Raw genomic sequence first — 24,976 nt, forward strand, 5'->3', positions numbered from 1 at the left:
ATTAGTATGTTGTTTACAACATCAATTTAAACATTTTCTGAAATTTTTAGAGCAATCTGACAATTACAAAAACAATTATCAGAGATTTTCAATTTTTGAGTGTTTCAAAAGTATAAACACAGGTGAATAAAATTAGTATAATTTTTTTTATTAATTATTAGTTTAATTAGTTTTCACCAGAGGGGAGTATCATTTGTTATTAAAAACATGGCACCAATTTTAAGCGGTTTTTATGATTTAAAGTAATGCCTTGTGGAAAAACACTAACAGAGTTGGAAATACGTGAAATTTACCAACTAAAAGGATTAGGACGATCTCTAAGACAAATTTCGGCAGCTATAAATCAATCTACATGTGCTATGAGAAATGTGTTAACTCAGGGTGAAAATTATGGCAGAAATAAGCAATGTGGAAGGCCTAAACTCCTTACACATAGAAACGAAAGAAAGGTTTTTCAGCTACTGACGGTCAACAAGTTATCTGTCAGAGAAGCAGCATCAACATTGCCAATTGTAGTTTCACCAGCAACTGTATGGAGATGTATGCATAATTATAAAAATGCCAAATTTACCAAAATGACTGCCAAACTGAAATTAACACAATTGCACAAAACAGCTAGATTAAAGTGGGCCAAAGACAAGATGACATGGAAAGAGGAATGGAAACAAATAGATGAAAAAAGTGGAATTTGGATGGACCTGACGGTTATAGTCACTACTGGCATGATTTGAGGAAGAACGAAGAAGTCAGAATGAGCAGACAGCAAGGTGGAGGATCTGTGATGGTGTGGGCAGGATTTGGATGGGGAGGTAAAACAGATATTGTATTTATAGGAGGTAGAATGAATTCAGAAAAGTATCAAGAACTGTTGTATCAAAATTTAATAACTTTTGGACCACTTATTGGGGGAGAAAACTGGCAATTTCAACAGGATATTTATACATCAAAGTCAACTAAAAATTGGTTTGCTAAAAAAAAAATTACTTTAATTGATTGGCCATCACGAAGCCCTGATATGAATCCGATAGAAAATATTTGGGGCATTATGAGTCGTCTTGTTTATGGCCAAAACAGACAATACAGTACTGTAAATTATTTGAAATTAGCTATTATTGGTTATGGATTATTGGGAAAATATTAAACAAGAACAACTTCAAAAACTAGTAAAATGTATGCCTGATAGAATATTTGAACTAATTAAATCAAATGGTGGACCTACAAAATATTGAAACATCACAAATTGTTTTTTATGCACATGTGTTTATACTTTTGAAACAATCAAAAATTGAAAATCTGTGATAATTCTTTTTGTAATTGTAAGATTGCTCTAAAAATTTCAGAAAAATGTTTAAATTGATGTTGTAAATGATATTTTAATATAATAAATACATTACAATTGTTAATGTTTTTGTTATTGAAAAAAGTTGGGTGTGTTTATAATTTTGAAATGGACTGTAATAGTAATATTACAACAACATATATAATAAGCATTATTTTTTTCTAATTTAGTTTGATATGAATTGATTTGATTTGATTATTTTTATTATTAATTTTAGAAAATATATGTGAAAAGATTATTGTATTTGTAAAAATTCATTATAAAAATTTTTTATGTTAACATCAAATACAGAAATATTTTGAAGAACTACAAGACAAATCAAGTTGTAGATATTTTTTAAAAAATTATTTATTCTAGAAAATAAAAATGAGATAACAAAATCTATTGAAGGTAATTAAATAGTTATCAAATTTTTAGTAAAATATGTTTACTTTAATAGTAAAGTGTATTTTTCAAAATTAATGTATGAACTAATTAAAATGTTATTGGATATTCATTATAAAATCTAAAATGCTAGACATTTTATCCTTATAGCCTCAAGGATTAATAGATATGCTTAACCATTTTTTGTTTTGATAGTAAGATGGAAAAAATATATTTAATTTATTTTCTTTAAAAAAAACAAACTTTCACTTAAAAAACTAAATTAGTTCTTTAACTGAAGGTTTATTTTTAGTGTGAAAGTGATATATGATGTAGAGTTAGTTTTTTTTTATTTAGAAGCTACATTTGAATATTTTATTAATAAGAGTCAATTTTTTAACAATCAGTTTTCAAATGCATAGCAAAAATTATAAAAGAATATTTTTTAAATTAATGATAAAATTACATTAAAAAATAATTAAATATATTTGTATATAATTTTAAAAGACTTTTTCAGCATATGAATTAATAAATTTATATGACATATTATAAATTATATATGATGATGATTATTATATCATTATAGTGATAGTTATCTTGAGATATTTTAAAAATTTTCACTTATATCTTTCTTTCTTTCATATTTGAGCTGCTTGGGAAAACATAATGGTAAGCGCCATCGTCATTGCCCAGGTGTGATCTTTTGGCTCTTGTTCTAATTATTTCATCATGAAATTAGATTGATGTAAAACACTTTTAGTAAAAATTGATGTTAGAATAAAATTATTCAGATTTATGATTCGGCCATAATTTTATTTTTGCTGTATTCTAAAATGTCCATTTTAGCATTTACTATTTTGTTCCCCCGAGCAGCATATTTTAAAAAGTCATATGTCTATTGTAAAAATTATATAAATATGAAGAAAAATTAAATTTTAAACAGCAATAATTTAAACAGTTCAAATGATATTTCTGATAATTGTCTACTTTGAAAGTGTTATTTATATTGCTTAGATTATTACTATTCAAATTATTATCAAATAAATTTTTATTGTACTGAGACTTTCTCTTTTAACTTACTACTGAATTTCATTTTTCAATGTCTCCAAAGGGAACTTTTCTATTAGTATAAATACATTACATGTTTTATAACTATCAACATAATTTTAATTAAGCTATTAGTTTATTGTCATGTGGTAAGATAGCATTATACTACTGAGAGGAATCTGAATTTGGCTGATTTAGATCGTAGTGATTTTTCATTAATAGTTGAGCTGGGATATTGTTTCTGTTTGTCCCATGTTGTATGGCAAATGGTTTATAATGGATAAAATTAAATACAGTAGAGCGTCATTTATCCGAATCAATTGGGGACTGAGGTTGTTTGGATAACTTATTTTTCAGATAACCAGTTATGTACAAAAAATATGTTAACCTATCCCGTGTTGAAATTTTTCTCCGTTGCGTGTCGCTTTGCATTGAATTTTCGTCGATGTTAACCCTAATGTAAACTTTTTAAAATAATAATCATGGCTATTGTATTGTTAAAAATTATTTCTTTATTTTTTACAAACAAAATAAGTAGAGCGTAGATTATCCGAATCAATTGGGGACTGGGGTTGTTCGGAAAATCGATACTTTGGATAACCAATTATGTACAAAAAATATATTAACCTATCCCATGTTGAAATTTTTCTCCGNGCCTGTGCTGACCGTTCTCCAAAAAATTTAAAAACTTTTGGAGGTCGTTTTTGACATCAGAAACTAGCTTTAAATAACTTTACCGAAGTAAAATTAGTGCGCTACAACTTAGGAACCATGAAATAAAATTGATAAAAAACTCCCATTTAAAAACAATTAAGCCTTAATCGAGCCTTCACATAGGCTCATTAAAATCGCGATAAAATTTTTTCGCGCGGGCAAAAAATTTTGAAAAAATTTGGGGACCTAAAAAACATTCCAAAAATTCAAAAAAAAAAATTTTTGTCAAAAATGGCTATAAGGACCACGTTTTATGTAACGCTATATAGCGTGCCCGAGTTAACTCGGGCGAAGAACTAAATGGGTTAATAATATTTTCATCTAAGCTACCAAATTATTTTACATACAAAAAAAGTAAGACTGTTTACTGAATTTTATTGCTTTATGCATATTTATTGTAATTTTCTGCATATTATCCACATCATGGAAAAATGCTAGAACAGAAATAAAACATTCACATAATTTGCACTGCTTTATGTCCACATCTCTGAAGTTGTTGAATGGAAAACATGACACTTTTCCAGTACAGAGTTTAGAAGGTATCTCAAACATTCCACTTTTATGATGTGCTCAGAACTTCTCCTGTTCAATTGTTGTTCTTAAATCTCACAACTCAATAAATGCAGGACTTACTATACAGGATATGTGTTTAATCTTTAGTGTAGACTATTACTTGGTCCAAATACATGTTTAATTTCACTGGAAACAGGTAAGTGACCAATCGAGTCTTGAGGGACACAGATTCAAAACCAATTTGAACGTAGATTGAGGGATCCAATCTAAAAAAAATCTGTCTCAAAGACATGGGGTGTGTGCTCCTGATCAGTTATATCCAATTTGCCATGACTCTTTGAATTATTCCCATGTAATTGCATTCTTCATAACTGCTGATTGCTTTTTTCTTCACCACACTTAATGTTTTTTTTTCATAAGCTGATTGCTTTTTATTTGATTGAAATTTGACTGTTTTACACATCTCAAATCCCAGACTCTACATCTTTTTTTGAGCAAATTTTTTTAGTGCAGAAACATGCTTGTTATCCATGGAGAGCCAAGTGGCTCAAGGACTTTTATCAAAGTTTTATACAGAACCAAAGGTCGTGTAAGTCTCTCTATCTCATAAAAAATGAATCATTTTTCATCCAGAATACACATCTATGTATGTGACCCTTTTTCACTCATGCTGTTCAGTTACAGCATTTTTGGACAAAATTCTTAGGATTTGTACAAATCTCTTCAATATTGAATTTTGACCAAACGTCATGACCTCCCATATTTCTTATGTTGTATAGCACTTGTATAAATTTACAGTATTTTTACAGTTTTAATTTCTAAATGTTTTTCAAAATCAAAGTTTTTTCAAACAATGTCCAGATATCAATGATTTCAGTATTTGTTTTTAGTTTCATAAGTAAATATTTATATGAAAACATATAAATAAGAGATATATGTAACAATACATAAGATAAAATTCTAAATATAATATATCAGAGTGAAATTTCACTTTTGATGTGTAACACTAAGTATTTGAATACTTGAGTTTTATGCTAGATATTGTTAATTTATCTAAAAAATAATTTGTGTATAATTTATTTAAGATATAAATGTTATTTATGTTTCAGTCATTTTGGATATGTTATTTATTTTAAAGTGTTAATTTTTTGGTTAGATTTAGTTATTTTGTAATTAAATCAACTATCATTTTATTTTCATTAGAAATAATAATAACTAAAAACTTTTTCTTGGTAGCAATAAAATTAATTTTAAATATTATATTTATGATCTTTTAAAATATTTTAAACAGAGCCTGGGTTCCAGTAGGACATGTTTATTTTCTCTCACGTGATCCACCTCAAGCAATTACATCTCAAAAGAAAAATTTTGAAATTGCTATACAAGAAGTTGATCTACATATAAAATTATTAACACAAAGATTTGGAGGTTATGAATATGCACTTGAAAAAACACCTTTTATTCCAACACAGCTTTACCTTCATCTGAATATTACATTAAATAAAGTGAGTTATTTTTTACTACAATGAAATCTATAATATTTAATAATTAAAATTAAATATATCAAACATTGTGAAGCCTGATATGTTATAGAAACATAACCAAATGATCACCTTAAATAATTGGACTATAACTCCACTAATTTAATGATTAATACTAAGCAATTTGCTACTAGAGGTGGACATTAGGTACCATCTCTTAACTAAATTAATAATTATAATTTTAACAATTAATTAAATAATTTAGAATCATTTGGAAGAAAAGAACTGACCTAGGGTGAGGTTCAAGCCCTGCCTCAGGTCAGTTATTTTTTTCTACCTCTGGTAGCAAAGTACTTAGTATTAATCATTCAATTAGCAAAGGTATTGCCTGATTATTTAAGGCAATTGTTTGGTTATGTTTCTATTGAAATTAAATTTAAAACATTTATTTATTTATTTTAACTCAGTTTTATTTATAAATTTTTTGTGTGCAATTATGATAGATTACTCTCTTATGAAATAATAGTCATTTGTTATGTATATCATAATCTTGCTAAAGGTGATCAATGACACCATATTTTTATATGGTGTCACTGGTCACCTTAATAGGATTACAGTCCATGGTCTGTCTAGTCCAGTATTTCTCAATGGGGGCGATATTGCCCCCATGTGGGTGTTTTTTCATGTTCAGGGGGCGGTTAGTAACAATTTATATTTTGGGGGGCAAAAAACAATTTTCTGGGCGATATAGTAAAATATTATATTAAGAATAATTAGATATTTTATTCGTTATATCATACAATAATTAAACAAATAACATTATACTAGTCACTAGTCTATTCAATGCAGTAAGAATTTGGCGTTAGCCTTGTTCCTCGGCATCAAACTTTTGTAGTGAAGGGGGCGATACTACATAACAGTTTTATTGAAGGGGGCAACAATTCATTAGAGGTTGAGAAACACTGGTCTAGTTCATGTTTCATTTGAACAACCTTTATACATTAAACAAATAGTAAAATATAAAAGCAAAATCTATGATTAATCATCTGAAATAACAAAAATAATTAACAGGAAATAACATTTTTAGCATTTGAATTTTATTTATTTAGTAAAATTTATTTAAAATGAAAGGTGGCAATACTGGCAAGAATCTTCAAACTTGGCAGAGTTTTGTTTTATAGAAAGGTATATTTAGAACTATTTCTTAATAGTTCTAATATGAGTTATAGCATTTTTAACGTTTTTTTTTTTCTTCATTAATAAAAACATAACCTTTCATAAAACAAAACTAGCATAAGAGCTACATATTTTGAAAACATGTTTAAAACACTGAAATATGCATATGGTGCACAGAGAGAAAAAATTCTGTAAAAATCCAGTAAAATATGTTTTATTTGCTCTCTCCCAACTATGTGTTACTTACTAGTCAACACTTAATAATTATAACAAAGTTAGATTAACAGAATTTTTCAGTTTGTATTTAATAATTACTCTAATATTGTCTATAACAATAAATCCTGTTAGAAATTAACTTTTTTTTTATTCCTCATATTAGTAATGAAGTACTGAACTTTGGCTACTTTTAAGAATTTTATCAGGTGGTACTGGTCACTTTTTTCGCTAGTTAATGTAGAGAGAAGCATTTTGTCTTGAAATGTTTTACACATAAATAAATAATTATTTGATAACTTATTTATGAAAGAATGGGACTACATTGAATTGTCTGTTTTAAAAAGTAAGTAAACTTTAAACATAACTATACATACATGTACAACATGCGAAACATTGCAAAATACTCTAGTATGTATAGTTATTTTCTATGTCAAAACATTTCTGTGTGCTGTTTTTCACTTAATTCAAAACATAAGTTTCTATTTTATTAAAAATACATTAGCTAAATATTACCGTATTTTCATGGATTGTCTGGCATGTTGGTCTATCTGGGGAGATCATAAAATTGGACATTTCCATATGGTAAAAACATGCATGCCAGTTTTTCCCAGTGGAATTTTAGTTTAAGTGAGGTTGTACATCGCTGTTTAGAGGGTGCATGAAAAAACAAGCCAGTTTTTATTTTAAAACTGTGAAACTGTCAGCATTACATCAAAAAATATGATTATATGTTTAATTTTTTCATTTTGTCTTCTTTCTGACAACGTAAAATACTCATGGAATTCCAAAAGTGCTTTTTTTTTGTGTGTATTTTATTGTTATTTGATTAAAAAATGAAAAAATAAACATTAAATTTAAGAAAATCCCTGTAAATTATTTCAGTTTACACCATAAACATCAGCTTTGTGTGAAATTTGAAAGGAAGGTGTTATTTTTAAGGTCAGGGTAGATGGTCAGTATAGCCCACACTGACTAACTACTATTACTATTATCACTAATGTCAATAATCATTAATTATTTTGCTGTCTTGTAAACGAAAACTCTCTTCCTAATTTCCAGTCAGTCAAATTAGTGATATTATTTTATTGTACTCAGAAGAATGTTTTATTTAACATTTAATTAACAACTAGTTTTGTTAGATCTGATTAATTTTATGTTTTAGTCGCATTTTAACCTGCATGCTGGTTTATATACATTTACATGAATCTTTTTCATTGTATCTTTCTTAGCTAAGATTATATCTACTGTAGACCTGTTGAAATCATCTGCCTACAGTGTCAGAAATCTTCTGACCACTCTCTGTTTTGGCTATTATCTGTTGCTTAGTTTCTATAGCGAACACAGTTCTTGACAGTCCACTCTTTTTAGGCCCCATAATATTATCAGTTTTTTTAAATAAAAAGTTCAGAAAAGCACTTACAAAAATTCAGAGAGCAAAAATTAACTACTGCAAGAAAGGTTATGTATACAACTGTGAAAGTCTCGTTTCATAAATCATTCATAGATGCCATTAAAATATAATTTTACAAATCTTAAATACAGCATTGCTTCTTGTATTTGTTCTGTAAGGTGTTCATTGTCCGAACATAAAAATTTTTCATGAAAATGTTTATTGTCTGATTTGTGTGCAGTCCAAACTGTCCATTAACCTTTCACTCACTGTACTGAGAAAATTTAAAGTTGAATGACTATCCATAAAATTAATAGAGAAAATGGAAAATTGTATTTTACTTTTCTGGCTGTTTATATAAAGGAGGGCTTTTTAAAGTATGGCCATAAGTCAAAAGATGGCCTCCCAAGATTTTTACATTTTTTTTTACTTGTGACCTTGAAACATCAAGAAATGAAGAAAATGTTGGGTTTATTTTTTGTATGTACAGATGTTAGTGGAGGATACGTTTTTTTCACTCTTTTTGAAGCTTAACTCGTGTCTTTTGTCAAAAATTTCTAAGTTTGCAGAGAGGTTTGTGTATTGAGGGAAATTGTTTCTAAAACTTTCTGAAAAGCAGACCAATGGAGATATGGCACTCATTCCCTTAATAGCTCCCAAACCAGTCTGAAGACTTAAAAGTAATAGTAGTAATTATTATGGATGAAAACAAATAAAGAATACCAGGAAAGTATACCAGCAACAATTTCAGCTTTATTAAGAATATCAGAAATTTAAGGGAAAGCAGTTGATTGATGAATTATGAAGTAGACATCAAGTTTGTACTTTTTTTATACACTCTAAATAAGATATAGAGAGAAAATAAATGAAAACGATTTAATTAATATTTATTTTAAATTATAGATAATAAAAAAATGTCATTTTTACAAAGACAAATTATGTTACAATAACTTTTGATATAATATTGGCTTTAACAATTTTTTGTTGATAATATATGAATGTTAATCTTTTAGAATTATGTTCTTCGATTTTGTGGAAAAAAATAGTTTTTTTTTTTTAAATAAAAATTTTATTTAGAATCATTCTATAATTAGAATATTTTGAATTTTATTTACAGTGTAATTAGCTTAGCTTTGTTTTATTAGTTATAGTAATATAACACTTGGACAATCTTCCTTGGGGGGAAGCCTTCTGGGAGGTCTTTTACAAGTAACTGACTCCTACTTAGGCATTAAAGATGTGGAGAAAATATGGAAAGCACCATGTGGCCAGCCCATCCAGCAAGGCATGAACCCACGACCAAACTACTTGTGTTTGGGGAATGGAACCCCATGACCTTTTATAATTAGCACTTTAACTCAAACATTTCACAATTCATGCAATTGTGAAATGTATGTACAAAATGCATTATCTTGCTACATTCATTAAAGGAATTTACAACAACAAAAATGAAATTGACAATGTATTGGAACATTCTTAACTAGTTGGAGAATTGTGCAGAATAATAGATAGTATGAGCTTGTTATTTATACATTTCATAACATTTGTTTCTGAAGCAAACTCTAAATTAAATAAATTTTGGCAAATATCTTATACTGTGTACTACTAAACAGTGTCATTTAGGTTATTCAAAGTAAATTCTTTTTGAGTTTAATCAGAAATAAAAAGTATACACACAAAATTTTTACTATTCATTGCTAAGAACATTTTTTGTTTTTTTTTGTTTTTTGCATAGTTATGCTGTAATCCACAATCATCTAGAGATAAAAGAAAATACGAGATGCCATCAGTTTCATCAAAACGTCGTTCCAGCAAATGTAAGCTTTTTAAATTTGAGTTCTTGATTTATTTTTTTTATTATTAATTGTTTTCAATTTTATAATTCTTAACATTAATTTAATTAGTAAATTTATATTATTATTTTAATTCTATAGAATTTTATTAGAATCTTTTTCTTTTTCAATTTATTTTTATTCCTACATTAAGTTTTAAATTACAATCCTTTTTCAATTTTCTCATAACTTTTTACTTTTTCCTGCTTTTTAACTGAATATCTTACAACATATCTTAACATTATTGATGGATGAATATTCTATTTAATTCAATTGATCGATGGATCAAGACAACTTAATTCTATTGATGGATCAATAGAATTAAGTTGTCTTGAAAATAGACAATATTTGAGATATAATTATTAGTTTAATTAGTTTTCACCAGAGGGGAGTATCATTTGTTATTAAAAACATGGCACCAATTTTAAGCGGTTTTTATGATTTAAAGTAATGCCTTGTGGAAAAACACTAACAGAGTTGGAAATACGTGAAATTTACCAACTAAAAGGATTAGGACGATCTCTAAGACAAATTTCGGCAGCTATAAATCAATCTACATGTGCTATGAGAAATGTGTTAACTCAGGGTGAAAATTATGGCAGAAATAAGCAATGTGGAAGGCCTAAACTCCTTACACATAGAAACGAAAGAAAGGTTTTTCAGCTACTGACGGTCAACAAGTTATCTGTCAGAGAAGCAGCATCAACATTGCCAATTGTAGTTTCACCAGCAACTGTATGGAGATGTATGCATAATTATAAAAATGCCAAATTTACCAAAATGACTGCCAAACTGAAATTAACACAATTGCACAAAACAGCTAGATTAAAGTGGGCCAAAGACAAGATGACATGGAAAGAGGAATGGAAACAAATAGATGAAAAAAGTGGAATTTGGATGGACCTGACGGTTATAGTCACTACTGGCATGATTTGAGGAAGAACGAAGAAGTCAGAATGAGCAGACAGCAAGGTGGAGGATCTGTGATGGTGTGGGCAGGATTTGGATGGGGAGGTAAAACAGATATTGTATTTATAGGAGGTAGAATGAATTCAGAAAAGTATCAAGAACTGTTGTATCAAAATTTAATAACTTTTGGACCACTTATTGGGGGAGAAAACTGGCAATTCCAACAGGATAATGCTGCCATTCATACATCAAAGTCAACTAAAAATTGGTTTGCTGAAAAAAAAATTTACTNACAATTACAAAAACAATTATCAGAGATTTTCAATTTTTGAGTGTTTCAAAAGTATAAACACAGGTGAATAAAATTAGTATAATTTTTTTTATTAATTATTAGTTTAATTAGTTTTCACCAGAGGGGAGTATCATTTGTTATTAAAAACATGGCACCAATTTTAAGCGGTTTTTATGATTTAAAGTAATGCCTTGTGGAAAAACACTAACAGAGTTGGAAATACGTGAAATTTACCAACTAAAAGGATTAGGACGATCTCTAAGACAAATTTCGGCAGCTATAAATCAATCTACATGTGCTATGAGAAATGTGTTAACTCAGGGTGAAAATTATGGCAGAAATAAGCAATGTGGAAGGCCTAAACTCCTTACACATAGAAACGAAAGAAAGGTTTTTCAGCTACTGACGGTCAACAAGTTATCTGTCAGAGAAGCAGCATCAACATTGCCAATTGTAGTTTCACCAGCAACTGTATGGAGATGTATGCATAATTATAAAAATGCCAAATTTACCAAAATGACTGCCAAACTGAAATTAACACAATTGCACAAAACAGCTAGATTAAAGTGGGCCAAAGACAAGATGACATGGAAAGAGGAATGGAAACAAATAGATGAAAAAAGTGGAATTTGGATGGACCTGACGGTTATAGTCACTACTGGCATGATTTGAGGAAGAACGAAGAAGTCAGAATGAGCAGACAGCAAGGTGGAGGATCTGTGATGGTGTGGGCAGGATTTGGATGGGGAGGTAAAACAGATATTGTATTTATAGGAGGTAGAATGAATTCAGAAAAGTATCAAGAACTGTTGTATCAAAATTTAATAACTTTTGGACCACTTATTGGGGGAGAAAACTGGCAATTTCAACAGGATATTTATACATCAAAGTCAACTAAAAATTGGTTTGCTAAAAAAAAAATTACTTTAATTGATTGGCCATCACGAAGCCCTGATATGAATCCGATAGAAAATATTTGGGGCATTATGAGTCGTCTTGTTTATGGCCAAAACAGACAATACAGTACTGTAAATTATTTGAAATTAGCTATTATTGGTTATGGATTATTGGGAAAATATTAAACAAGAACAACTTCAAAAACTAGTAAAATGTATGCCTGATAGAATATTTGAACTAATTAAATCAAATGGTGGACCTACAAAATATTGAAACATCACAAATTGTTTTTTATGCACATGTGTTTATACTTTTGAAACAATCAAAAATTGAAAATCTGTGATAATTCTTTTTGTAATTGTAAGATTGCTCTAAAAATTTCAGAAAAATGTTTAAATTGATGTTGTAAATGATATTTTAATATAATAAATACATTACAATTGTTAATGTTTTTGTTATTGAAAAAAGTTGGGTGTGTTTATAATTTTGAAATGGACTGTAATAGTAATATTACAACAACATATATAATAAGCATTATTTTTTTCTAATTTAGTTTGATATGAATTGATTTGATTTGATTATTTTTATTATTAATTTTAGAAAATATATGTGAAAAGATTATTGTATTTGTAAAAATTCATTATAAAAATTTTTTATGTTAACATCAAATACAGAAATATTTTGAAGAACTACAAGACAAATCAAGTTGTAGATATTTTTTAAAAAATTATTTATTCTAGAAAATAAAAATGAGATAACAAAATCTATTGAAGGTAATTAAATAGTTATCAAATTTTTAGTAAAATATGTTTACTTTAATAGTAAAGTGTATTTTTCAAAATTAATGTATGAACTAATTAAAATGTTATTGGATATTCATTATAAAATCTAAAATGCTAGACATTTTATCCTTATAGCCTCAAGGATTAATAGATATGCTTAACCATTTTTTGTTTTGATAGTAAGATGGAAAAAATATATTTAATTTATTTTCTTTAAAAAAAACAAACTTTCACTTAAAAAACTAAATTAGTTCTTTAACTGAAGGTTTATTTTTAGTGTGAAAGTGATATATGATGTAGAGTTAGTTTTTTTTTATTTAGAAGCTACATTTGAATATTTTATTAATAAGAGTCAATTTTTTAACAATCAGTTTTCAAATGCATAGCAAAAATTATAAAAGAATATTTTTTAAATTAATGATAAAATTACATTAAAAAATAATTAAATATATTTGTATATAATTTTAAAAGACTTTTTCAGCATATGAATTAATAAATTTATATGACATATTATAAATTATATATGATGATGATTATTATATCATTATAGTGATAGTTATCTTGAGATATTTTAAAAATTTTCACTTATATCTTTCTTTCTTTCATATTTGAGCTGCTTGGGAAAACATAATGGTAAGCGCCATCGTCATTGCCCAGGTGTGATCTTTTGGCTCTTGTTCTAATTATTTCATCATGAAATTAGATTGATGTAAAACACTTTTAGTAAAAATTGATGTTAGAATAAAATTATTCAGATTTATGATTCGGCCATAATTTTATTTTTGCTGTATTCTAAAATTTCCATTTTGGCGTTTACCATTTTGTTTCCCCAAGCAGTTCAATTTTAATTTAAAAATGTTATGTTAATGAAACAAAATTACAATTATTTTGTTGATGACAGGAATTTTATAAACATTTAATGTAAATAATGATAACTGAATTAATATTTTATCAGCATTTAAATATAAACATATTTTTTTCTATTTAGCTCAGGAGCCACAAGGAATTAAGAAAGATGGGCAAAAGAAAGAAGAATCTCCTGAGCAAGACATTGCAGAACAAGATGTTTTAGAAAAAGTGGGTGAAAGTGAAACTGTATCTGTAGCTACTGTAGATACTAAATTGGATGAGTCAAGTGAAGATTTAGAAACATCTACAGTTCAAAGTATATCTCTAGCTGAAGATGATGATGAAGTAGAAAAGGCAAATACTTTAACTGTAGAAGAATCCAATGTAACAGATGCTGAAGTGGCTAAACAAACTTTAGTTGTTGAAGTCTCTGCTGAAAATAAAACTTTCATTAATACATTTAAAGAGCATCCAAATAAAGTAAAATCCAGTGAAATGGTAAATTCTGAAGTTAAAAAACAACAAAATACTAAGGATAGTGAATTTGATAAGGTAGAAAACAGTGAATTTTTGGAATCAAATGAAAATAATACAGGGTTAGAAAGTGATTCCAATTTTATTTCCAAATCTTCAGATTTGGAAAAGTTTCAGAAGGAATCAAATTTTTTAAGTGGACCTAATGAATCATTAGGAAGTGCAGACAAATTGTTGGAAAATTCTGGAAAAGATAAAAGTTTTAGCACTGATACATTAAAGGATGATTTAAATGAAAATACAGAAAATTTTAATAAGTCAAAAGAGAATAATGTTATGACTTCAGAAATGATTGCAGTTAGTGACAGTTCTTCAGAAAAACCAAAATTAGTGAAGTCAAATAGTATAGATCAGGAAAATAAGATAATTCAAAATGAAGAAAATTCATCTAACAATTCATTAATATGTGAAACAGAAAGCAAAGAACTTAATAAAAACCTGCCTGAGAATAAAGAAGCTGATGAGAAATTAAAACAATTCAATAATGTGAATATACATAATGAAAATGATAAAATTAATAGGAAAGATGATGGAGAAAATATGAATTTATTAAGTAAACTAAATGAGGTAGAACACCAGAAAAAAAATGTGGTTGAAAATAATATTGAAAAGGAAACCACAAAAAATACAGATCTTATAGAAAATAATGAAAAAGTTAATTTAGACAGTAAAGATACTCAAAAATCCCAGTCACCAAATAGTTTACGAATTCGAATTGTAAAAGGAAAAGTTGAGTCTAAACCTGATCTTCAGAATCATTCCAATAAAACCAGTAATGTTAAATCAAGCAAGTTATCAAAGAAATGTGAATTTACAATTAGTCGATCAAACTCTTTTCAAAACAATTGCACTTCACATAAAGAAAAACTAGTAGTTGGAAATGCAGATCAAGAACAAGTATTTACTTCAAAAAGTAAAACTGAACCTATTCCTAGTTTGGCTGTAAGGAAATCTAAGCGTCCGAGAAAGAACTTTATTATTCAATTTCCTTGGAAAATAATGTCAAAATTAGCTAATCCTGATGAAGACATAAATAAAAGCAAAGAAAACTTGTCTGATGATCAAAAAGATAATACTTCTGAAAATAAATCTTCAGATACTACTCATTCAGTAAATAACTTAAAGGAACAAAATAATTCATTAAATGAAAATGATTTATTACCAGATAAGAAAAATGATTCATTGCCAGATAAGAAAAACGATTCTTTAAATTTAGAAAAGAGTAAGGAACCATCTAAACCTTGCAGTTCTGAAAGAAAAGACGAGGAAAATATAAAAGACTCAACAGAAGAAACCATACCAGATACTTCATCTCATAAAGAATCAGAAAAACCTAATAATGCAGATGAAATAAAGAACTTGTCTTCAGAAGATTTATCCAAAAGTAAAGTTTCCGAAAATAGTCAAGATTCTGCAAAAATTCAGATTTCAAGTGATTTGGTATTATCTAAAACTCATTTGACTGAAAAAAGTATAGATTCATTAAAAGTTAAAATATTAGAAGATAATAATGATGCATTAAGGCCACAAGTAATATTAGATAATATAGCTGTAACTAAACTTCCATCATCTCAAACTAATGTAGACTTATCTAAAAAGCAAACCAATCAGAATTTATCAGAATTATCAAAACCTGAAATGTTACAAGAAAAGTGCCTAAAAAATACAGATTCAACAACAAATATAATACACCAGAATAAGCATTTAGAATTGTCAGATTTATCAAAAGATAAAGTTATACAAATTAAATCTTTGGATTCTTCAGATTTATTAAAAACTGTAATATCTCAGAATAAAAGTGCAGATTCTGTTGATATAGTAAAGATACCATTATTGCAAGATAAAAGTACAGTTCCTACTAACTCATTAAAAACAGTAATAGTATTAGATAAATTTATGGACAAACCTTTAGATACAAATTCATTAAAAAATAAAATTTGCCAAGAAAAAAAAGCAGCAAATTTTACAGGAAAGTCAAAATTTGTTCATCCAAGTACTATTTTGGAAAAACTAGATAAAGTAAAAATTGCAAAAAGTCCTCTCCAACAAAACAATTCTGTAAAAAAACAAGATTCATTTGATGTACAGAAAACAAGTATACAAACAACAAAGGGAAATAGTTCTTCTGTTTTTTCTCATATTGCCAAAATATTAGGACAACCAACCAACAAAAACTTAAATAACAGTTGTATCACTACATCTGTAAAATCACCTGCTATTTCTGTTTTATCAATACCCAAGTCTGCTGAAAATACATTTGAAGGTTCTGTTAAAAAATCTATTCACAGTTTTAATAAAAACACAAATAATATAAATACCACACAGATAAATAACATTTCAAATCAAGAAATTGAAATTGACCACTGTAATAATGACTTAGATATGGAATGTGTAAATGAAGAAGAACATGCTATTAGAAAAGCAATGGATAATTGTGTGAAAGATATTCCATTGAATAGGCAAGAGATTAAAATCAATAACAGTCAATTGTCTATTCAAAATTTACAGCCTTCTGTAAAATGTAAGTATTGTATTTTTTTTTAAAAAAAAGGTTTATTTTTAAGATTTTAATAGATAAATATAAACATTTTTAATCATATAATTTTCAAGAAAATCAAATAAATTTAAAAATTTTATAAATTTTTAATAAATTTTTTTAAAGATTAAGAGTGCTTTTTATAAACTTTTAAATTTAAACTTTGCAACTAATCAAGTTAATAAAATGGTCTTTCAAATGCACATGCATCAACAGGAACCATTCTGGGAAATTTTAAAAAATTGCCAGTCATTTTGCCAGTTTTAATTTTTTTTGCCACCAGTTTTATTTACTAATTAATGCAAGTGTTGGTAGCCTTATCAGTTTGGAGTCTGGAAAGGAAAAGTAACATGTTAAGCTGTCACTCAGAAATATGAATCATTTTTGAATAATTCAAATAACACATTTGATTACAATACTTAAACAGTATTTCACATGTTCTGTCATGTATCATCACAGTTGAATGTGTCTTAGTACTTTGCACCAACAGTGAAATGCACTTTCAAAGTCAACCATCTATTGACATTTTCATTAGTTATTCCATGTTTTCAATCTAAGTGAAACTTCTAAGTCTTGTTTTGTTGTTTTGATCAGATTTTGAGCAGAAAATCTCCTCTTGCACTCTGCTGTTGAGAGTGGCAAAACAAGAAATATTTCTGATAATCTACCAATGATACAAAAAATTTCCTTTTTTCTGCAAGCAGATTGAGCAACTTGTTTAACTACTTCAAGCTGCAGCTTAGAGGAATTAAGGATTGCCTGAAAGCTTTTAAATTCAGTTTGTAATTCATCCACAGTGCACTCAAATTCTTGTGGCTTATGACAGTGTGTGTGGATATGGCTGCTGAAATTTCATCACCAGTAAGTATTTTGTTTGATGAGAAAAGTGCATGTAATTGCACATAATACATAAATGTCACCTTTTTCTTCAAATCTGTCTGAAAGACATTGCATGAATTTGCTCTCAGAGTACTTACAGAGAGGCTCACTCCGTTTCTCTTTGTTAGCTGTGAATTTCAATGAATGCTTTTTGAATTCATATACAATTCCAATGTATTCATGTTGTGTGATTCCTGACGATAGGAATGTTTGTAAGCTGAATCATCTATATCAGTGGTTCCCAATTAGTGGTACGCGTACCCCCGGGGGTACGCGAAATTGCATGAAGGGGTACGCGCGGCAATCTAAAATCGGCCGATTTAAAATTTAAATGCATGAGATGAAACAATCAAAAAAAATAAGGTTGGACCATCAAAAATTCGGCAATTTACAACACAATGTGGAATGTACAAATTCGTTTATTTATAACTATAAATATTCTCGAAATTTCATTTTAAAAAAAATGCATTTGTGACAATACCTAAATTCTTATGCAAGAAATAAAAATTGTACAATTATCATTATTATCATGTCAGTGAAGCAGCAATAAAATATTTGCTACCATTTTGCATAACATACCTCTGCGAGAGCAAATTTTCGGCCATGACAAACGTGAAAACTAAACATCGTCACCGACTTCAACTGGAAGATGATTCAAGACTGAAGCTGACCAAAAAGCAACCAGATTTTACAAAGTTGTGCAAAGAAAATCGTGCACATTTGTCACGTTAAAATTAATTTTCATTATTACTGTATTAGAATTGTATTTTAAAGGTAATAAATGTAAAAAAAAAACTTATTCTATTTATCACTTACTGTCTACCCACAGCTTCGCCCGCATTATATCGAATTTTCTCGTGGGAGTAAGATATTTTCTCACAGTAAAAGGTAGCCTATGTCCATCTCCAACATGTAAGCTATCTCTGTGCCAAATTTTATTAAAACCTGTTCAGCGGTTTAGACGTGAAAAGGTGACAGACAGACAGAAATACCTTCAAATTTATAATATTAGTATGGATTAATATGAATTTCTGCTATAAGGGGTACGCGAGTTTGAGCTCTTTCTTGAAGTGGTACGCAGGAAAAACTAATTGGGAACCACTGATCTATATCATCCATTATTCTATTCATTATCCATTTATCCTTTTAGCAGTCTGAGTCTGAAGTGATGAAGCTGTTACATAATCAATTGATCTAGTTTGAAAGACTTTCCGCAGAATGTTTAAATGTGTCATACAAATGTGATACGTACAAAAATTTATAGGAGACAGTCATTTTGAGTAGTCTTGCTGGTTTTTTATCTGCTTTATATTTTAAGAACTGACAAGAGTGCTGAAGAGTGTAACTATCAGTTTCACTGATTTTCCAAAAGAAAGCCTGTGTTTGGAACACCTCATGAAATCTGCACCCTTGAACATTTGTTTCATTCAAAACTGCCTAAATGTTTTCTAGACTGCTTATTCTGTTAGGAAAGTTCTGAAAATATCTGTATTTGTTGTTTAATATTTCTTGGTACTTGACCAAATATAGAAATGCATTTACAACATTGCAGGCTGAAAGAGCTATGTGATGTGTGTTGTATAACTACAGTCAATTCCCCTATAAGACGGTAGATACGTTCCATCCTTTATGAATCTATTTCTTACGAGTCCTTGCCAATCACAGCCCGACACGTATGCACTTTACGGACTACGGCTGTTTGAAAAGTTTTCTTCCATAAAATTAATCGATTCTAGATTAATCCGACTCAACATTTCCAAAATACGTATATTTTTGTTGGAAATAATCCGTATAAATTACGCTATAAACAAAAAATTGTAGGATTACTTACCGAGTGTGCACCATTCGACATCACTGTTGCTCAAGCTTGTTTTTGTCACGGAACAGCTCAGCAAACTGCGGCCGTGATTTTTAATGTTATTTTTCTGCAAAAACTTCGTTGAACTTTGGAGACATCGTTAATATAAATAATTTTAATCGCCGTTGAATAAGGAATGTTTCTTTCACACGAAATGTATAAAATTACAGTACTGTATTAGACTTACGGTACCCAATTTACATACTGTACAGACGATAGTTTGCCTAAACTCTCCGTAGTGTGGCGCTAGACAGCGGAAAGAGCATATATACATAATTATAATAAAGTTACAATAAATTAAGTTAATATATAATTATATATACAGTACCTAATTTATATATAATTATATGTACAGTACCTAATTTATATATAATACTGTACAGACGATAGTAATCTCTCCGTAGTGTGGCGCTTGATGGCGGAAAATAGTTCGGCTGCCCGATGACATTTTACGTAATTATAGGAGTTTTTTTACCGTTTTTTACAGATACCGTCACAATTTTTTCGCCGTCTTATAGGAATCGTAATTATAGGAACCCGTCTTATAGGGGGGTCTACTGTACAGTGGGTAGTTATAAGAAAAGCAGACCTCATCAACTTCAATCTTGTTATAACCCCAGAAACTCTTCCAGTCATAGTGCTAGCTTTACCTTTGGCAATTTCACACATCTTTTATATGTCCTGTCTCCTATTGCTTCTGCTTTTTAGAATTTCAAATGTTACTGATTTTGCTGTTGGGGATAATGACTGACCCAATGCATTTGTTTTAGGTTGCAAATCCTTCAAATCCTGAATAAATATTATTAAATGCTGATGGGCAGAAATGTCTGTAGACTCATCAATCATTATTCTGTAAAAGTTGCTTTTGTGAGTGCTGCTGAGTATTTCATGTTGCAACACATTGGCAGCACTTTGTTGAAATTGATCAACACTGTTATGATGAGAATAAGAAGCACCACAATTCAAGTTATTCAAACCTGCTATGCCTTGCAATTTGCACAGTTCATTTAATTTTGCAAGCATTGACTGTGTTTTGCCATGAAGTAAATGTCTTGTAGTGAACAAAGTTTACTTGTTTGTTTTTATTGAAGCTTGCTTAAATAGCCTCGCTTATGCTTATATCTATTTTTGCTTGAACTGTTGCATGTCCTCCATGCTATAGAGACTGTATTAGTCTCTCTAAAATTGACTGCCCTCTGGTTCCTAACAGCTTTGTAAATTTCAACAGCCTCTAAATATCTCAAATGCACAGGATCTGAAGTCTGATGTAGTAGAGACAACTTTCAAAAGTCTACCCTTGTGTCACTATACAAAGAATATGTCACTAGAGTTATGTTGGAGAGCTTACTAATGTTCCTTTAGTCTGGTCCCAAGGGACCTAGCTGTGGTTCCAATGTACAAGTATCGCTTGCTTAATTCAGGATTTGATTAATGTATGAAATTAATTGTGGAAATCCTTTTATATATGTGGCAGAAGTTTTAATTTATGCTAAAGACAACTTACCAACTGTTTTTACTTAACATAGATACCATATTTTGATTAATGCAATTTTGATATATGCAGTAGGATTGAGGATTAATTAATCACGTTAATCAAGGGATATATGTATACCAATGACTGGTCTATAAGAGTATTATGCAAAGGAATAAGATAAACACCTGATGTAAGGTGTTCCTTTAATTTTATTCCTTTCATTGGTTTTGGATATAGTTGTGTGTATTTTTTTATCTTATGCGGTATCTAGCCTACATATACTTTCTTTATATATGTATCAAATAGTAAAATTAAATTATATAATTCTTCGTAAAAGAAAAAAATAATGAAAGACATATGTGTGAGGCAATAAAGATATCAGTTTTCCATTCTGAAGGAACAAGGCTTACTGGGTCTAAGTTAGTCTAGGTCAGGGCTGTCCAACCTTTTTTCATAATGGGCCAGATTAGAAATTTAGGTATATTCAGCAGGCCACAAAGGTACTTTATATAAATATATACTTTTAAAAAGTTCAAAATGTGAATATAAAATTTTAATAACAAATATATATAATTATAAAACATACTGTGTTATTTACAATAAAAAACAAAATTATACTCATGCAAAATAAAAATAAATTTAATTTGATTTTTGACATTGCCTTCCTTTTATAATGTTGTTAATATCTGCTTTTATGGCACTAGTCTTAATTCTAAGAATGTTAGTTAAATGGGAATCACTTGACCTATTTCTTTCAGCAGTTTTGATGTTTTTCATGCATGAAAAGAATTGTTTATAACAGTATGTACTATTTCACATGCAGAACAGTTTTCTAGATAAATTGACAATTTAATCAAATTCATTGAAAGAATGAACTTCTTTATAAAATTCAAGAAGGGAATGTTCTCTATGATAAGTTTTCAAAGATTCCCTGCTTTAAAGTTCAATTAGTTCTAGCTGGTATTTGGCTGGTGTTTCCACATAATTAAATAAAAATGGATCACTAAACAATTTTAATTCAATTTCTATTTTTCTAGTCAGAAAATCTGGTTGTTACATCTTTAAACAAAACTGAAAAATATAGTAAATTATGTTGAAAAGTCCACGGGAAATTCTTCTTTTCTTTTTAATAAACTCTGAAAATACAGAATTTCACACTGCAATTTTATCATGACAAATAAGGCAGATAATATTATTGCATGTTTCTATTATGAAATATTTTTCTGGCCAAAAGATATTGAATTTTTTGTTTTCTTAGTATTAGATGCCATAACTAAATGCTGGGTTATTAAAAATATAAATTTAAAGTTGATGAAATAATTATGAATATGATTGTAGGTTTAAAATATTTAAATTATTATGTTAACAAAATAAATATACAGTCTTATGTCNTTTATTTTTTTAACAGTCTCTTTTTTTTTAATCATTTATACTCTAATGTAATTCTATTACCGCCTTGTTTACATGTAAACAAGTTCACAAAGAACGTATTTAACATAATTTTATAATAAAAGTATGTATGAGAGAAAGAATAGAATACTTAATATATTCACAGAATACCAAAGTATATTCAAATAATTGTAGAGAAACGTTCCTGTTAACAAATCTGCATAGTTAACAAATCTACTTAAAAAGAACCGTCGAAATACTGTTTTTTTCCTCTCCTTTTGTATTAAATTTATATGTTAATGTAGTAAATATAGCTGCAGTTTTAAAAAGTGATGTTCCTAAGGGACTTCTATTAAGCATGTAACATGGTAGCTCTTAATAACGATGTTCAGGATATACCCGTATGTGTTTCTGCTTTATGGATTGTCCAGTTCTGCACTTTGAAAGATTTACGAGGAAATGGTCTTGAATGCTGAGCACCCATAATGTGGTAAACGAGCTGTTATGTTCACGCCAAATGCCAAACATATACTAAAATTACGATTCCTGGCTCTTCTCTACATCCTATATAACTGTGTCACATACAGATAGAATATTTCTTATCTACTGTGCAATATCTTCTCTTCCTTATTGTTGTTTTTCTACTTATGAGACTTCCTTTATGTTCAATTTATTTTTTATTGATTCTGTATAATGAATAATTAACTATAAATAGTCTTTCTTAATAGTTTCTGCAAAGAATTTTCTTAAAATAATGCCCTCTTTTTGACGTAACAAAGGATAAAATATTTAAATTATTAACTATAAATAGTCTTTCTTAATAGTTTCTGCAAAGAATTTTCTTAAAATAATGCCCTCTTTTTGACGTAAGTAGGTTTAAAATATTTAAATTATTATGTTAACAAAATAAATATACAGTCTTATGTCTGTATTATATACCTGTAATTAGAAAGAATGCCAAAGTGAAAGAGGCTAATTTATTCTGTACTTCTATAAATAAGAAATTAGTCCATTCCATTTTCACATTGAATTTAGCCTTGAGTCACTAAAAATGGCTGACACTCTTTTGAAAAGAGGGATTACGTGTCTTTTTCATCTGCCTGATGAAAGCTACCATTCTTTATCACTAACAACATCACTTCATTACAAAAATGTTTGAAACCGAAACAATCAAAATGATAGACCACACTGCCAACTTTTTTGATTGGTCAGTAACAAATTATGTCATCACGACATCAAAGTGTATCCAATGAAACGAGAATAATTTTTATGACATACTTTACCAAAATAAATAAAAATGTACCTTAAAAATTTAGGATGCAATGGGCCACATAAAAGTATTAAATGTGCCATGGGTTGAACATCCCTGGTCCAGGTTGTAACCTCAAAAATTTTTTTTGTTGGTTTGACCCAGTATTGGGTTAAGCTATTCTTCACCACTCAGCTATTTCATTGTAGACATAGCTAAAGTCATGGTGAGCAAAATAAGAGCACTTTTAATGCAAGCAAGATGGAAAAATATATTTTAAAAATAATAACAAAATATCATATAAATGATTAGATATAAAAAAACTAATCATATTCTTTTTAAGATTTTTTCTACTAAATCTTATACTTTTTAAGTAAAGTATACAAGGTGTGTCTAAGTTCAGGGACCTAATTTATTTAAAGTTAAATTTTTGGTAAAAGTAATTCAATTTAGCATCTGTCTTCAAAATGCACTCCTTGTTCTATAAAATTTTTGCACACTAGTAATTTATGTATTCTTTTGTAAAAGGATCTTTTTAGAATGCTGTTTAGTTAACTCCATGCAGCCTCTTGGTTTCCCAAAATTGACTGAAATTGTTTGCCTTTCAACTATTGGAGCTCCTGTTCCCCAAATTAAAATTTTTATTGAAAGGGAAAAATTTTATTCAATTTTGGGAAACCAAAAGGCTGTATGGAGGAAACTAAAACATTCCAAAAAGATTCTTTTATCAGGGTGTATGTATGTAAATTACAAACATGTGCAAAAATTTTATAGATCAGGCAGGAATGAATTTTAAAGGCTAATACTAAATTGAATTATTTCCATCAAAAAAATTTTTTTTTATAAATTCAATCCTTGAACTTAGTAAACACGCCTTGTATATAAAATATTTACTTATTTTACACAATATAAAAAATTGAGAATCACGTCATAGTCTATTTTAGAAAGTGATTCCATTAGAACTTTTTTAATTGCAGATTTGACATTTATCAACAAACAATGTTTATTTTGTAGACAATACAACATCAAATACGAGAAATGAAACTAATTCAGTTGGTTCTACAAGTCAAGGAGAATCTACTCAAAATTTACGTCAGTCTACTTGCACCAATGAAAAGAATTTATTTAATATTTTACCAGTAGAAAAATATGCTCGAAAGGTAACTACAATTATTTCTTTAATATTTTAAATATAAAGTTAACAACATATCAGTTGTTTAGATATCAGAACACATTAATTATATATATATATATATA

The 24,976-nt window shown here is 28.5% G+C and overlaps 2 protein-coding genes across 4 annotated transcripts in view; both read left to right on the top strand.

Moving 5' to 3' along the window:
- Nucleotides 1–245: 245 nt before the first annotated feature.
- On the top strand, nucleotides 246–731 carry LOC111621767. The gene has a single exon (XM_023364009.1). The coding sequence runs from the start codon at nucleotides 246–248 to the stop codon at nucleotides 729–731; it is 486 nt and encodes a 161-aa protein (XP_023219777.1).
- Nucleotides 732–5,240: 4,509 nt separating this feature from the next.
- The window catches only part of LOC111621772 (GRIP and coiled-coil domain-containing protein PFC0235w-like), a 57,775-nt gene continuing 38,039 nt past the window's right edge, over nucleotides 5,241–24,976 (top strand). For all 3 annotated transcript variants that reach the window (XM_023364015.1, XM_023364016.1, XM_023364017.1), the window contains exons 1-4: nucleotides 5,241–5,481; nucleotides 9,975–10,056; nucleotides 13,940–16,855; nucleotides 24,734–24,879. In XM_023364015.1, the coding sequence (XP_023219783.1) occupies nucleotides 10,020–10,056; nucleotides 13,940–16,855; nucleotides 24,734–24,879 (3,099 nt within the window). In that variant the 5' untranslated portion in view covers nucleotides 5,241–5,481; nucleotides 9,975–10,019. The remainder of the gene's footprint in view (nucleotides 5,482–9,974; nucleotides 10,057–13,939; nucleotides 16,856–24,733; nucleotides 24,880–24,976) is intronic.

Source organism: Centruroides sculpturatus, unplaced genomic scaffold (assembly GCF_000671375.1).
Source record: "Centruroides sculpturatus isolate CEXI.00-Female unplaced genomic scaffold, Cexi_2.0 scaffold153, whole genome shotgun sequence".
In the NCBI taxonomy this organism is placed as follows: Eukaryota; Metazoa; Arthropoda; class Arachnida; order Scorpiones; family Buthidae; genus Centruroides; species Centruroides sculpturatus.

Bases quoted from the DNA above. Each gene is read 5' to 3' on its own strand.
- LOC111621767 (XM_023364009.1), top strand. From the start codon at position 246: ATGCCTTGTGGAAAAACACTAACAGAGTTGGAAATACGTGAAATTTAC.